Source organism: Melanerpes formicivorus, unplaced genomic scaffold, assembly GCF_026170545.1.
Source record: "Melanerpes formicivorus ecotype bairdi unplaced genomic scaffold, bMelFor1.0.p_v2 SCAF_6, whole genome shotgun sequence".
NCBI classification, from domain to species: domain Eukaryota; kingdom Metazoa; phylum Chordata; class Aves; order Piciformes; family Picidae; genus Melanerpes; species Melanerpes formicivorus.
In genome coordinates this window covers 19,494,884-19,511,886 of record NW_027142358.1, presented here as the reverse complement: position 1 = coordinate 19,511,886, position 17,003 = coordinate 19,494,884, and the positions used below count along the sequence as shown (strand labels likewise).

General features: G+C 41.9%; 1 protein-coding gene across 1 annotated transcript; it reads right to left on the bottom strand.

The window, feature by feature from the left end:
- Positions 1–2,142: 2,142 nt before the first annotated feature.
- GHITM (growth hormone inducible transmembrane protein) lies at positions 2,143–13,130 on the bottom strand. Its single transcript, XM_068139981.1, has 9 exons — positions 13,025–13,130; positions 11,467–11,613; positions 9,802–9,901; positions 8,452–8,563; positions 7,065–7,206; positions 6,374–6,482; positions 5,305–5,493; positions 3,976–4,147; positions 2,143–3,307 (listed from the first exon to the last, which is right to left on the bottom strand). The coding sequence occupies exons 2-9, from the start codon at positions 11,593–11,595 to the stop codon at positions 3,220–3,222; spliced, it is 1,041 nt and encodes a 346-aa protein (XP_067996082.1). The 5' UTR covers positions 11,596–11,613; positions 13,025–13,130; the 3' UTR covers positions 2,143–3,219.
- Between the last annotated feature and the right edge of the window lie 3,873 nt (positions 13,131–17,003).

The following is a 17,003-nucleotide window of genomic DNA, read 5'->3' as shown; positions in this document are numbered from 1 at the left end:
TGGTACACACTCACTTTATTTTGCTGCAGAGAGCATGAGTTGGCCCCTAAACGGGAAATCTTGAAGCTATTCTCATAGAATGTGTTTAATGTAGATTAAATTGACAGACCAAACTCCGTCCCAAGATACCACTCAAGGAAAATCTTAGTGGTCTACGTGGCCATTCTAAATCCCCTGCAGAGCATCAATATATCCTCACAGGAGTGGAAGTAGTCTTTGGATAACATGGCAACTAAATGACAAAAGAGCCTAAGGATTAAACACAGTACAAGGACTGTCTTGGTTCTCAAGCCTACATACTCCTGATACCATCCAAAGTGGTAAGGGCTCATACTTCTCATGCAATAAAATACAATAAAATCAAAACAAGAACAAATTCAATGACCCTTCTACTCCTCATGTTATTCTCAGTTAAATGGGATGGTATAAAGAGCCAACAGCTTACTGAAGTAGTCTTAAGTTACATGAAGCCCAGTGAGATACATGACTTTCTAAAGTCCTCTGCCAAATTAATTATCTCGATGGGCCCATTGGGAGGTGAGTATACTTTGCAAAAGCTGGGTCTAAGGCTCCACCTTCTGATGAAAGAACATAATTAGAACATCTTGTGACAGCTTCATTTTACCACAAACTCAAACTGTACCTCTGACCAAACCTTGTGGCCCACTTACCTAGGAAGCTACAGAGGGTGATGCAAAACACAATAGTGCACAGCCGATTTTTCCTTCCAACAGGGTAGCTAACCTCTCCTGAAAACCCAACTGAGCCCAGTCTATTTTACATTTGGACTTGCAGCCCCCACCAAACAGAGTAAGACACATCATTCTACTGCAGTTGATTTCAGTATCACACGCTTCCACACCAAGACACATTTGCCTCAATTTCTTAACAGCGGATACCACCTACTGTGGCAGACATGGCAATGGAAAGTGAAAGGGGCACTTTACCCACTGAAATGTGAAAAGTAATCTGGGGTAGTGATTTTTCCAAATAATTTGAAAGAGAATGCCAGTCTTGGTGGCATCTAACTGATTTCACTTATGACCCCCTAGACAGTAAAGCCATCACTTTTGTTTTGACAACATACAATACTCTGGGACACAATCGTTGTGCTGGGATCAATCACCATGGAACTGTACTGTTAGAACACAAGAGTATGGGCCCAACAAAACAAGAACATGTAGCACCCTGTTGATGCCAACACACGTCATATGGGAACAAGAATGACTTGTTACAGTAGAAACAGCAGGGCCCAAAATGTGCAGCCCCTAAGGCAAATCATGTCCTAGGCTGCATCAAGAGGAGTGTGGCCACTAAGGCAAGAGAGGCAATTCTCCCCCTTCATTCTGCTCGTGAGACCCCACCTTGAATATTGCATCCAGTTCTAGTATCCCCATCATACGGACACAAGAGCTGTTTGAGTGAGTCCAGAGAAGGGCCACAAAGATGATCCAAGGGCTGCAAAACCTCAACAAGGGCATCTCCTCTATGTGTTTGTGTCTCTGGCACCTGGGCAAATCATTCTAAATTGATTCTGTTTTCCTTTGTATGTTTTTTGCCTGCAACAAGAGTGAACCTTGCCACTGAAGTAACACTTCCCATTAAAATAACTTTGATCGTGACTAAGTGATCTAAATCCATTCACCCAAAACAATACTGATGCAGTCAGCAGGATACTGAATCAGGATCCACGCAAACACTGCTGTGCTCAGCTACAGCAACAGTAGAGATAGATTAAGCATGAAATTGCTTGCAAGATATAACCCTCTAAACAGGCTACTTACAGTTGACAAGATTAAGATTTCTTCATCTGTAATAGTGCCAAAAACTAGATTGTGCTGAATCTTTGGCAACAAAGCAGTTACAAAAAGGTTCTTCGTAATTCACCACTTCTTCCCTATGACTGAAGACACTAAAAATACTACATACATAAAAAAGCAGCACTGACTTGAATCAGTAACCAACTGGTTACACTATCAGAAGATGGCAGCCAATGAAATTTTTCTTTTCTTTTTTTTTTTGTTAACAAAGGTATGCAGTCTCAAAGGAAACTGCAACCAAAAATAGCTATAGTACCCCTCACCAAGTTATTCGTGCACAAGTAGTAGAATATTTCTATTAACACAGGAAAAGTGAGACTAGTCAACTTGTGAGACTAGAATTTTATTGTTCCATAAGCCAATACATAAACATAGACTTAACTTCTGGTAAATATGCTGAATTGTTGATATTAGCTCAAAACTTTCTTGTGCCCAAGAACTCACCTCTTATTTGAGCTTACAGCAATAAAGCTTGTTGAATATTAATTTCTTAATCTTAAATCACTTTCACTGATAGGGAATATTTCTTTTAGACTGAGCTAAACACACTAATTTGGAGAAAAGCTAGAAAGATTAAAGCATACAACAGTATGGTAAATTTATATTTGGATTTACAGTAAGTCATCCTCAGTTCCTTCTTTCTGTGCCATATGTACAGGCTTGCTACAGATAAGCACTAGCAGCTCTTCTGAAGGATGCAGTTTCATCCATAATACTGGAATTTATTCATGGGGAAAAAAAGACATGCCTCTTGCTATTCAACAGCTTGATAAATCTATTATCAGAACACAGCTATTATATCCAGCCAGCATTAAAGTAAGGAGTTCTCACATGTACTCCCGAATGCTGCAGTTTCCTCACCTTGTCTCCTTCACCTGTCAAACCCAATGCATTTCTGACAACTGCTTAAACCTTTTGGAAACTTCTGCCCAGACAGGAGTCATTACTGCATTTAGTGCTGTATCCCAATTTCTTCAGTTCTTCTTTGTCTCACTAAAATACAATTTTTGCAATCTTAATTGAATCTGATGTATCTCAACAGCATTTAATGAAGTACCTTGTGTCTCCATCTGCATATGGGATAACACTTTACAACTTACTTCCTTTGCCATGCAGGAACAGTAAAAAAATAGAGTGTTGAACTGCTGTCAAACCCATTGGAAAGCAGATACATTATTTTACTCATATATTAAAAAATATTTACTTTCCCAAAATAATGTACAATTGGAAGCATTTTAAACACAGGGCTGGAAAATATTAACTCTGGATCACATTGCACTGAAACAATACTCTGAAATGCTTTAATCTTCTGACTTGCAGCAAAACTGCTCGAAGCCATGAATTTTTATTTATTATGTGCACTAGGTGGGCTGCCATAGTGGCAAAGACGAGCCTCAGTTTACTTTCTCTTGACACCTCCACCGCCTGCAAGCATGGTGGCCACTCGAATGAAGATGTTCAGTGTATCTGTGTAGATGCCCATGCACCTAGGAAAATGGAAATTGAAGTCAGTATTGTTGACCAGTACTATTTGGCATTACACACCACACCTTATTTTTAAAAGCCTTCATTATGTACTTGTAACAAAACCCAACTCTGTTTGTCCCCAGCGTTCAGTGTCAAAAAGAATGTCTTTTTACCCTGCCATCTCTGCCAGCAGGTCCTAGTTATAGAAATCTTAGGACAGTATACTGTTCACATGATGTTAAGACATGATCTTCACTGAGTGAATTAACCCAAATCTCCCCATCTTACACTGTTGAAGTTTTATTTGGTGAGAGAGTAGTGAATATTATGTGACCATGAAAGAGTTCATGGTTTTTACCTTCACTGACAGGTATTTTCAGAAAGCAGCTATAAATTCTCCCAGAAACACTTCAGAAAACAAAAATACTGTTAAGAAAATAGTGCTGGAAGCATGTGACATCACACATTCAATCCTGATTTTTTCCTCACTTCAGGCAAACTATTTCAGTTTTGAACTCCACTAGCTGTTTGTGCAATTTTAAACACTGTGATTCTTCACATTTAACACCAAGGAACTTTTTGAACAGTAAACTGAAGGTCTGGCTGGTTTTAAAACATATTCTGTTATAGATGGAAGCAAATTCTTACAGAGACTTTGAAATCAGCTGTATTAAGACAGAATACTCACGCATTGATTGGATCATATTTTGTCACTCCATAATATGGAATCGTTTCTGCACGCTTGATAACATGCTGGGTATCGTAGAGCAGGAACATGCCAAAAAGGACCAATCCACCATAAACAGCTACTGAATACAAGCCAGCACCAAAGGCAGAAGTAGGAGGCAAGAACATGGATCCTGGAGAAGAATGAAGAGTAGTTTCAAAGAAAGCTATAGTGTGTATCTGCTACTCTGACTTGGGTCAAACTTCAGTTACTGCAGCACGTTTTGAGTATTCAGAATTTTATTCATGGTGATTTTTTGACACCAAGAGGTTAAATACACAAGCTGAAGATGTTACTTGATGTAACTTGATCCAGTAACTTTGAATGCCCTAGGGAACCACAGAACGTTAGGGACTGGAAGGGACCTTGAAAGATCATCTAGTCCAACCCCAGGCCAGAACAGGACTGCCTAGAGCAGGTCTCACAGGAATGCATCCAGGTGGGTTTCGAATGTCTCCAAAAGAGACTCCGCAACCTCTCCAAGAAGCCTGTTCCAGGGCTCTGTCGCCCTCATAGTTAAAAGGTTTTTCCCTATGTTCACATGGAACCTCCTCTGCTCCAGCTTGCACCCATTGCCCCTTGTCCTATCACTGGACATCACTAAGAACCTGGCTCTGTCCTCCTGACACTCACCCTTCACATATTTGCAAACATTAATGAGGTCACCCCCCAGCCTCCTCTTCTCCAATCTAAGACCCAGCTCCCTCAGCCTTTCCTCAAAAGGGAGATGTTCTACTTCATTGTTGTGTCTCTGCCTGGACTCTTCCAAGCAGTTCCCTGAGGTCATTCTTGAACTGGACAGTGTTCCAGATGCAGCTTTATCAGGGCAGAGTAGAGGGGCAGGAGAACCTCTCTTGACCTACTAGCCACACTCCTTCTAATACACCCCAGGATGCCATTGGCCTTCTGGGCCACTGGCTGGCTCATGGTCATCCTGTGTACCTTTTTCTTCATGTGAAAGTACTTCTGTCCCTAGGACTAAACAATGCTTAGAAACATACAAGAGAACAAGCAAATCAAGGACTAAGACCACATTTACTATCTTCCCTAGTCACTGGCAGTAACTAAAAATATGAGCCACCACTACCAGCTGTCTGTCAGAACTGTAACTTCATGTTTGTTTTCAAGAAAGAATTTAATAGAGTATTTTCTACAGAGCTAGAGTTGCAAGGGAGGGCTACTTAAAGTGATTCTTAATTGGACAGACCAGTTTGCAATTAAACATGATCTGCATCTTAGCAGCCAATGTATATAACCCATTTTATCTGACAGTATTAAAATAGTATTTACCAATTGAAGAGGCAAGAACAAAGCCTAAGCCTATTCCAAGCGGTCCTCCCATGTTCAGAAATTTTTCACTTGGAGCACACATGGCAACAGTTGAGAGCCCTCCAACGATTCCAGCAGTATACCAGGCAGCTCTGACCAGCAAAGGACCACCCAAGAAGGTTAGAGGAGCCACCACTGCACCCATGACACCTAGCCAAAGGCAAACAAAACAGCATGTGTAAGATTTGGAAAAAAGTTCTGGTAAAAGTACCACCTGCTAAAACCATTTTATTTTTTTCCAGTCAGGTAACATGGATCAAACTCACCTATTTACATGATAAAATACCAACACACTTGATTGTGGACCTATCTAGAAGGGAGCAAAATAAATTGGCAACCTTAAATTCCACAACCTTCTTCTATCTGGTTCTGTAGAATACTTCAGGGAGCTGGTCTTTGGAAGAAAGCTGAGTAAAAGTAAACATATTGATCTGCTCAAAACAGAGCTGGTAAGAGACACTTAGCATGGATTTACAAACTACTTAATAGCCACAGGAGTGCTTGACACTGAAAAGTAAACCAGATTTCTGCTACAGTAATTAGTTAGGCAAGTAAGCCAGATTTTTTTTTCCTTGTATGAAACCTCTGCCTAGAGTCCAGCAGCATCACATTGGGTTAACTTAACATCACTGTAATATACACAATTTCTTCTTGGTAGAAATGTTAGCCTGAGAAGCAAACAATTCCAGTGCCCAACATCCAAGTCTTCCCCTGAACCATAAATTATTTCTGGCAAACCAGTTTTGAAAAATTGTACCCATGGTTATTTGAAGTAGGTACCATAGTGAGAAACTGATCTGTACCCGCAGTTTATGTAGCCGATGGGAATGTGTGCCTATGAAGCTTCAGTTTAATATTAAAATTCCACTTTTCTCAAGCAAAGTTGCCAAATACTTGTCTATCCTGTACAGCTGAAGTACAGACAATAGAGCTTACAGAAGCTGTGGTGCCTTTACCTTAAAGCTGAAGTCAGAATCTAGTCGTACTGACGCACTGACACGTCTATATTCTAAACATTAAAATCACATACCTGAATGCATCATCCAAGCCAGATGTTTAGCTGCTGGACTATTTTCATAGGATATGGACCTGACCAACATGCCAGCACCAATCATAGCTGCAAAAGTTGCACCTATTGCCTGTAAAAACAGCATTGCAGAGCTCAGGCTCACATTAGGACATACAGTCTAATCTAAGTCAAAGCACAATTCTGGAAAAAAAAGCAGCCTAATTCATAACTAGAGTGTTTTGACAAATTTCCTCCTGTAAAGTTACACATCTTACCTTGCAGTAACTCCCACTTTACTTTTACTCCATCTTCCAGGAATTACAGTTTGGTGTTAAGATTGCAACAATCTCCCAGTTGTGTAAAATTCTGTGTAAGGCTTCTGCCCCTTACTCTAACCCTCACTAAAGGTACCTGAAATGTTAGCCTGACTTTTTTTGTACATTTCTCTGCTCAAAGCCAATACTCCGCTCACTTGCATAGCACTTTTTTTGCTCATGTAGTCATCTTTGACTAACTGTCTAAGTACAGAAGATGTATGCCAGCATGTAGTTAGAATCACCCAATCTTAAATCACTATTTATGTAATCTTGATGGATAAGGGCAGCGGTGTAAGTAAAGGTTTGCCTTACTTCCCATGGAGCAATTTACACATCACATTTGGGGGCTTCTCCCAGGATTTTGGTTTTAATTTTTGTTTTTGTAACAGACTTACCAGCCAGGAGCCTTTTGTCATAAGACTCATGAGTGCTGGAGATCTGCTTACTGCCACAGCAGAGAGCGCTGTCAAGCCAATGCTTCCAGCGAAGTACATGTAGGTAGTGTGGATCCTGTCCTTCACATACTGTGGCCAAATACTGAAAAATAAGCAGTCATACATAGCTGTGCAGTCACCAGTATCAGAGTGAAGACCAACTGAAAACACAGTCAAGCTGTCAAATACTTTAATAGCTACGGCTATTAGGGAGGTTTCATAACAAAGGTGTGGGCTATTAACTTCTGCATGAGTCTATCCTACAACAGCAGGCTGAACTTTTACACCTTGCTGGTCTGATGCAACATAGCTGCAAATTACAAAAAATGCTAGTCATAGTTCAACTCTAAGGAGGAAGCATACATGGAAAACAGAATAACAAATGCTTTTCAACTATTGAAGAATAGAGAATGGTTTCTATGTACCAAACTGGTTTAAGGAAAAACATCTAGGAAGTGTGTATTGGACATCAAGTAGCCTGCTGAGCAGCTCACAAATTGCTGAGTCATACTGCAAATTATTATCTGGCATCACAGGACACAAACGTCATTTTGAGAGTTCTAACAATAGCAACAGATCTAGACACAAGTGTCAGCTTCTGCAGTATGATTTGTCCACACTATGGACAGGAAGCTTTCCCTGCTAACATTAAACAAACACAGTGCACACGTTTTCTCTGTTTACTCTTTTGACCCATTACTTCAAGGCTTGTGGATAAAAAAAATAAAAGATAGCTCTATCAACCAGCAAGCATTCAATATGAATGCAGACAGTCACTCCCAGATATAAATGGCAAGTAAAGCAAAATGCCTCCGGCAATCATTTCTCCCAAGCCCATGTTAATCACTAAGCACCTTTTAAGTCTAATTAACCACATAGTTTTGCCACCACATTTTGGATTTCATTGGCCAAAAGGCAACACACCAAAGGTTTAAGCAAATTACATTCATTAGAGCAAGGCTTATGCCAAGGTAAGTAGCATGCTCAAAGGAGACTGTCTTTCCAACATGCTGTATAAAAGTTTAATAAACAGTCTCACAGGAACAGCAGGCAAGGTGGTCTTAACAATAGGTCTTACAGAAGACTGCCCTTCATAAATTATCTGTGGTGCACCAAAGTTTTTATATACTCTTCACAAATGTATTTCAAATTTAGCAAAACCAAGGAACTTAAGTCAACAATTAGTTAAACCTGGACTACTGAAATTTTGCTTTTAGCTAAATGCTTTAAAATCCTGCACAGAGCTGAGGATTTTTCTGCTCAGTGCTTGAAAAAATGTATCTGTACACACAGTTTACAAAGAAAGAGATTCACTTAACATAGTCTTAGAGTAAGTCATTTCACTTACACAGCTCTTTCAATAGCTCCAATCTCACTGGACATGCCCAATCCATAGTAACAGAGAGCCCCCAGGCCAACAGCAGCCCCTCCAGCAACAATAAATTTTCCCAGGCGATCAGCTGTATAAAGAAAAAGAAAATACAAATCCACTAATCCACTCTTATGAATGCCTTTTCTTGGATATTTAGTAACATCCTCATGAGCCTTACTGTACATGCAATAACTGATCCATGGTAGGCTTTATAAAGGCTCATCTCAAGTCACTGTGTTACCAATTCTCTATAAGCTAAGTGTGAAAAACTCTAGATTTGGCTTAGCAACACAATATAGCTTCATGAAAGAAGGCAAGTTAAGAGACCAGATAGTAACATGTCCATGGCAGGCTTACTGGCCTTCCTTGTAGTGACAGGAATTCCAGCACAAAACTCATTAACAGGTACTCCAATAAAAAGGGTTCACCTGTCACTTGATTTAATGTAACATTTCACTAAACAAATTGCTACAAAACAGAAGGAACACTAGACTTCGTGTCCTTCCCTCTCCTTGATCAGCCCCTAATGCCTGCTCCTTCAAAAACTCTTTGGTAGCAACAAAATCAGACACCTCTAACAGTTTAGAAAAAGGATTTACAAAGCTCATGGGCAAAACCACAGGATTCACTCTGGTTTCTAGAGTCTGATTTTAAGACATACTTCCTGTGTGCCACATATGTGATTACTGCTACAAACAAAAATCACAAAATAGTGTGATAAATTAAATACAAGCAGCCAAAATCAAATAGCTTCAATCTTGTAACTCTGTTGAAACATGTTACAACCAAGACACTATCTAGCCAACCCAGGTGTAACCAATTTGTTAATTCAGCGCTGTTACAAGACATCTTGGTTTCTTTGACCAAACATTGCTGGCTAAAAAAAACCCCTTTATAACCCACTGAAATGACAATCCAGACTCTGTACTAGCATGAATAGTAAACCCATGTCTAAATACTGTAACACCTGTACACACAGAAAAACCCTTCCTTTAATCAGTACAGAAAGTATATGTAGCAAAGCATTAGCCTACTTTTTAATACCTTCCACCAAGTCTCCATTAAGAGATAAACATTTTGACTTAATTCTCAACAGCAGGTTAAAGTAGTGACAACAAAAAACTTCTTTATACGGTGACAAATTAGCAGCTTCAAACTTTACCATGAAAGACAAGCAGAAACACTGCCTCCACTCACACGAGGGAGATCACTAAGCAGACTTATATACTAAACAATATTCTCAGTTTCATTAATGGCTCTAAGGAAACCAAATCCTTTAAAGTTAAGTTTCAACGATTTTCAGTATTTAGAGCAGAACTACTCTACCTTTAAGTGCTGTTTCTGCAGATGGCTCAAATGCTGCTTCTTTGATTTCCTGGCCAATTTTGCCGCGACGTACACCTGTTCTTACTCTGGTGGCATAACACTGTTAGGATTCAGAAACAACACCAGAAAGATCCAATGAAGTTAACCAGAAGGTATTTCTTACCAATTTACTTGCTTCACTTAAAATTGTTACACAGCCTCTTATTTATCTGTCTCACGTCTATCTCTCTAAAGACAGGAAACAACTGTGCTCAAGGTAAACAACTGAGCATTAAGGTTTGGGAAGCTTTGTGAGTAGCATTCACACATACTAAAAACAGAGAATCAATGCACTGAGTTTCAGATGCTGAAGTTTTCATTATGCTTTCTCACTGTACTAAATGAAGCCCTAAGGTGTTAATTTAGAAACAGTCTTACTTTGTAAAACCAAAAAATATTTTGCTTTCTAGGTAAAAAATTCTACATCTACAAAGCTATTCTTGCACAATACTTATACCTTTCAGACACTACATTTTGAAAAGCAGCACAAATTCTTTGCTTTCAACTCTAGCCTTGATTTGGATTACAAACCTTGAATGAAGGCCTATAAACTTAAGATTTTTAAAGCTGACAAACTCCAAAATAAATATAGCACGCTGCTCTAAGTCTTAGTAAGCTGAAAAAGCAACAAAGTTCTATTTAAGGTTAGAAACAGCTTTTGAAGTTTCCTTATTACTTTTTTTCCCCAGAAAATTCTAAAAAGTCATTTGATCAACCAAGGGCTCACTCTGGGCTGCCCCAAGAGGTGGTGGAGTCACTGTCCCTGGAGGTGTTCAAGAGGGGACTGGACGTGGCACTTGGTGCCATGGTTTAGTCATGAGGTCTGTGGTGACAGGTTGGGCTTGATGATCTTTGAGGTCTCTTCCAACCTTGGTGATTCTGAACTGCTAAGATCTAGTTCAACACTTCTTAAATAGCACTCACCACAGAGATTAAACCACAGCGAAAGGGAATAAAACACACATGTGCACAAAAACCAACCCCCCCAACACATCTGCAAGCAGAGGATGCTTGAGACAGTTTCCCGTGGTTAAAAAGAAAACACGAAGAATGTGAAAAATTTGCCACTGACACCTTTACCAAGATGATGACAAAGCAGTGATGCTTCCTAAGTCACCTGGGCAGAAAGCAGAAGGGAAACATCTCTCAATGAAGAGTCTTTATATAACAACAGTCCCGTTTTTTAAAATGAGAGTAAGATTCATGACAGTCCTGCCACAGTTAAGAGATTTTCCTGATCTGGGCTAGAGCTCTAAAAATGTATCAGGACTGAAGTCTTTGAAAACAAAGTTTTCAATTTATTGTATTTAAGACTTAGAAATGGGGAGCTAGATGGACAAGAACTTCTGCTCCTCTTATCTTAGTGAGGCTCATCCATCATTATCTATCTTTCAATGGGGAAAAAGGTCATTGGAATTGAATGTATTCTTTCAACTGCTCTTCAGCCTTGCTATTTTTTTTATGGAGTAATGCTTCCTTCAGTGAATTAGAGCAGGTACCATAAACAAGTAGAAGGCTTCTAATATTTCAAAACTGGTACTCTGTGCAAAGTGATGCTTCTGGCAAAACACTCAACTCTACCGTTATCAGCAGTCAGAATAATTAGAAAGAGACTAATTACCTTACCTGGTTAGGCTGCCACAGCCTGTATGCTTTTATATTGGAGTTCCTCAAAGCAGGAGAAGCCTGACTAATGGTGGGACGGATAGTCTGGCATGATAACGCCCTGAGGCATACTAGCCTAGCAGCCAGCATGGTTGCTCAGATGTGTTCCTGAAAAGTGCACATGAAAATATGCTTTATTATTTCTGTTTTTCAAACAAGGCACGCTTACCATTTATTCTTAACTACACTACATGTAACTTGTTACAGAAATGGTATTAACATTAGAGCACTGTAGTAAGTGCCAGAGCCCTCTAAAAGACGTAGTTTAACTCTTACGTATATTTGTCTGCCACTTCTCACACAAGACTTCTCTCACAGCTTACTCTAAGTCAGATGGATGTACCACTTCTGTATGGATTACATCAAGACCCTTTATGGGCCTTATGCTTGAATTACATCAGCAGCTAACTTCCATTTTGAGACCTATCACTTCACAAGTACGCCATCCTTCCAACTGGCGTCCAAAAAGATGCTCCAAATTTACATAAACTTCTGGCAAATGAGTGAACACAGCAACACACACAGCAGAAGAAGTTTTAGAGAAGTTTCAAGCAGTCTTTGGAATAATTAATTAGCTTTATGGGCATAGCATTGAGTCAAGGTCACGGCCTGGAACACCAGGTCATCTCTTGCAGTTTTGACCAAAGAACTGACAGTAAGAGCAGACACCAGTCTGTGTATTCAGTAGGTGCCATTAAAAATGCTAGAAAAACCACAGCTCAAATTACAACACCCCGGCAAGTCCTTGTAGTTACAGACATGCTTTAACTATATCCAACCTCTGATCTCACAAGACACCCCAATTACCAATGTATTTTTTTCTAACAACTGTTCTTAGCTTACATGTGCAGCAGCTAATAGGAGTTTTCTAAATGAAGGTAGTGTTAAACATTCGTGAGAAACTAGCACCCACAGCATTTGACAACTAGCATAAATCGTAAATAAGTGAAATAAAATAATCCTGCTAGAATTTGCTACCTGCTACTTTGCTTTGAAGCATAGCTCTGAAATCTTGGTGGTTTTTTTTTAAGTGCTAGTATTTTCAGAGACATGTCCTGTTTCTGCCACTAAACCCCTCTTCCACTAGCATAACACAGTCGGCAGGAACTTAGACACAAGTCTTTTTAACTGATACCTGAAGCACGACAGCTTCAAGCGGTAGAGTAAGAACAAGGACGAACGACGGCAAAGCATTAGTCCCCCCTCCATCTACACCTCAGCACGCTAACTGGCGGATACAGAAGTATGCAAATACCCTGAACTAACCACTAAAACAAAGCACAAATAAATCCATCACAGCCTCCGCAAAGGATGTAGAGTCCCAAGGGGGCAGGGAGGCGGACAGCTTCCCACCTCAGGCCTAGGCCGAGCCGCGGGCCTTCACTCGCTTTCGGCATAGACAAGCCCGTTTCCGCTCCCCCCCCCCCCGGCCCGCCTCTGCACCCCAGCGTGCACCCCAGCGTGCCCACCGCAGCCTCCACCCCCCCCTTCCCCCCCCCCCCGAGCCTTTTCCCCGCACCTGCTTGTCCTCCTCCGGTTGCTCAGCCCAACCGATCCTGCTCCACTACCGCACGCGTAAGCCCCGAAACTCCCTCGAGACCAGAAGTGACGTCAGATTGCTAGACCCTGTCACTAACTGGCTTGCTAACCCCACGTGACTCCGGAGCACACAAGTGCCATTGGCTCGAGAACGCCGGGCGAACTGTCCCTCCGTAGCCTGAGTGACGGGAGCGCAGCCATCTTTAATAAGGGCAGGGAAGGTTCTGGAACTCACCGCAAGCCGGGTCGTGCCTTACGCAGTGCTGCATGTCGCAGGCAGTAAATCAGGCGCTGCCCGCGTTGCGGATGCCGCTCCCACCGGGAGGCGGCGGAGTGCCGCCGCCCTCGCCACCGAACGAACGGCGCTGACCAGACGCCGTTTTACCGGCGGCCGCGGAGACCCCACGGCGCCATGTGCAGAGCGGGCGCCGCCCGGCGCTGTGCCACCCGCGCTTCTCTTGCAGAGCAGGGGAGGCGAGGCCAGACCGTCCCCCGCGGGGCGAGCTATGGCTGCCAAGGTTCCGGCCTGGACTACGCAGATCGCCGCCTCGAAGTCCTAGCTCCCATGCAGATTTTTAGCGCAGCGCCCTCGGTGCACGCATGTTAGAGGCAGAGACGCTCGGCCCTGCCGGTGAGGAGGTCTTGCCTCCCCTCCCATGTCGGGGCCTGCGCGGCAGCTGCTCCTGCTTGCCAGCAGGTGGCATGAGCTCTGTGAGAATACCCGAGCGAGGCCTCGAAAGCGGGCTGCGCCTCCGAGCTATGTAACAATCCGTCGTGTTCTCAGCGCTTTACCTCTCTTTTTTGGCAGCCAGTCTGTTTATTGAGACGGTTTTAAACGGCAGGGAGGAGAGGTTACGTAGCGAGTGCGCGCAGGCAGGCTGTAGCGATAGCAGCTCCATCATAGAGTTCCACTAGCAGCAGAACGCGGGCCAAGCTGATGCTGGTGTCTGTGACCTATGTCACCGTGCCTTGGCCCTGCTTATGGCCCTTTTGTTACCTTTGCCACTTGCTGCATGTGAATTTAAGTCTTGCCCTTCTCAGGGTATCAGAAAAGAGCTTTCCAACTCCTTCCTTTTATGACAGAACAGTCTGAACTGGGAGGTAAATCTCCCCTTTGTCATGTTCTCCTTGGATTTAAACTTCTCTTCTGTGTCGATTTATTGCCTGCCTTAGGGAAGGTGTCCACGTGTCAGATGAGCACAAAATACAGTATTGTGTACATAAATAACACAAATGAGTGTTTCAAGGCTCGATGCTTGCCTTGGACTGTGCAGAGCCTTGCAAAGGCACTCCAGCCCTTCCTGAGGCTAAACATTTGCCTTTGGCTAAACTGATTCTCCTTTAGCAGCCTCTTTCCAGCCTCACTCCCAGCTAGAGCCCTGAGCTTTTTTCCAAGCTTAACCATTAAACTGAGCCCTAAGAAAGACACCACGGCACTTCGATGGGCTATCAGTTCCTTGGGGGGTGTTAATTTTTCAGCTCTTGGTTTCCTTTGGCCACTCAACTCCAACTGGAGCTCCAGCTTTCCCTTTCCACTAACCCTAACCCTAGGCTGAGCCAAAGGCTTGTGACATGACTCAGTCCAGAGCTTTAATATTACTAGGAGAAAAACTATTTTGGCAGCCCTGTGTCAGCCCCATCTCTGCTGCATATGAGGATTGCTTTCTCTCTTGATGTAGAGAAATAGACAGAATGAGAATTGTGAGATTAGCCTTTCTGTAATTTGGAACCACCGTGTTTAGGAAAAGAAAACCAGTGAACTTCTAGTCCATGAAATAAAGGTCAGATAAGAGAGAGCAGATGTGAGAGAGGTCTAAAAGTGCACCAGCACATAGGATGTTGAATAGGAATTTGAATGAGAAGAATGAAGCAAAACACATGACAGAAGGGTGGAAATTCCATCAAAGGGGGCAAAATCTAATAGGTTTTGAGGTCTGAGTCTTACTTTGACGCTTGCTTTCCTTTGGAGTAAATTAAAATCCAGAGCTTTGAAATCTATGTCCCTAAGGTATCCTACAACAGGATACCTTAGGCAACAAAAATGTTGTTTATTTAGAGACTTCCAGTGTTTATTTCAGGGTTTGTAACAGTAGAATTGTCAGGTACTAAAAGTATCATAATATTTAAATTTACAATTCAGTTATTAATAGTCCTAATTTATGCAAGGAATCAAATTTATCTCTTTTACTACAGCATGTAATCATATAGAAAAATTTCCTGGGACTTTCAAATGAGACCTTCAATCCAGTGCTGTCACAAATAGTTTCTTAAATAGGCAGTTTGGCCAGAAGCAGCCCAAATCCACACGGGGCTTACACTGCAGCAAATTCAGAAACTTGCCTGCTGGTAGGCACTCCTGTTCTCCTAGATGGTCCACACATGTAAATGCTCTGGGTAGCAAAATCAGTTAATGAGTGGGAAAAGAGTGGTCCCTTATATAAGCAAGTCTCAAACTAGCTGAGAGTTTCTGAATTAAACCCAGTAGGTTGGATCCTCTCTGTTGGCACTGCTGTGACTGTTTCTCTCAGACAGCAAGGCAGTAACTTCAGTTGCTGTGCCACCTGCTATTATGGCGGAGCTTCAAAGCAGCTGGCTGTGCTTTTGCAGTCATTCAAGCACATGCTGACAAAAGCATGGATAACAGCATGACAGTGAGGCTTGTTGGTGAGATGACAGCCAAATACCCATTTAACAATTTCCTTTTTAACTCTGATGCATTGTTCATGGGATTATGTTCAAATGCACTGTGCATCCAACACCTGAATCTGAGTTCAGTGCTCTTTGCACCTTCATTTAATGACCTGGATGATAGGACAGAGTGCACCCTCAGGTTTGTAGAGAACACAAAGCTGGGAGTGGTGGTTGACACACCAGATGGTTGTGCTGCCACCCAGTGGGATGTCTGTTGGCTGGAGAATTGGGCAAATGGGAATGTCAAAACAATTCAACAAAAGGGAATGCAAAGGCTTGCACCTGGGGAGAAACAGCCCTATCCACCAGTGCAGGCTAGGGCCACCCCCTTGGAAAGTAGATTGGCAGAAAAGACCCTGGGAGTCCTGGTGGACACAGGTTGAACAAGAAGTTCTAATGTACTTTTACAGCAGAAGCAGCCAGGAGTATCATGGGCTGTGCTAGACAGTTTTGCTACCAAGTCAAGGAAAGGTGGTCCTTTCCCCCTGTTTGGCGCTAGTGAGGCCCCACCTGGAGTACTGTGTCCAGTTTGGGCTCCTCAGTAAAAGAAAGATATGGGCATACTGGAGAGACTTCAACCAGAGGCCAATGAGGTGATTAACTGACTGGAGCATCACGCATATGAAGACAGGCCACAAGAGGTGTGACTTGTTAAATCTGGAAAAAAGAGGGCTTAGGGGATTTTAAAAGTGTATAAATACCTGATGGCAGGGAGTAAAGGAGAATGAGACTCTTTTCAGTGATTTCCAGTTACAGGACAGATGGCTGGACACAAACTGACATACCAGACATTTTGTTTAAACATGATAAATGTAAAAATTATATTTTCTTGTTTTACTATAAACAATAGAGCATGTTACTTAGAGCACTGTGGAGTTTTCATCTGTGGAAATTTTCAAAAGCTTATGCAGGGGAAATGGCCTAAATAATCTCCAGAGGTCTCTGCCTATCTCAGGTATTCTATGTGTCTATTAAGTATTAACATAATGAGAACTCCTGAAGGATCTGAAGCAATTCTGTATATTCAGGGCTGATACATACTGGTTTGGAAACCAGCAAACACTTTCTCTAGGTGGAAAAACCAACAATATTTCCAAAGAAACAAAAGTACCCCAAAAGAAAAAACACAAAGGTGCTGGGTTTTGGAAACAGAAATTCCACACAAATCAAAATTATAGGAAAACTTAAACTGACACAAAACTTTCCTGTGTTTTTAATTTCAATTGGACATGTTTTCACCTACAACATGGTTTACATTTTCTGGAAAT

Bases quoted from the DNA above. Each gene is read 5' to 3' on its own strand.
- GHITM (XM_068139981.1), bottom strand. From the start codon at position 11,595: ATGCTGGCTGCTAGGCTAGTATGCCTCAGGGCGTTATCATGCCAGACT. The intron at 8,564-9,801 runs GTAGAGTAGTTC...TTCTTTATACAG, and splicing joins TGCAGAAACAGCACTTAAAG to CTGATCGCCTGGGAAAATTT. The intron at 7,207-8,451 runs GTAAGTGAAATG...CTTATTTTTCAG, and splicing joins GGAGCTATTGAAAGAGCTGT to TATTTGGCCACAGTATGTGA.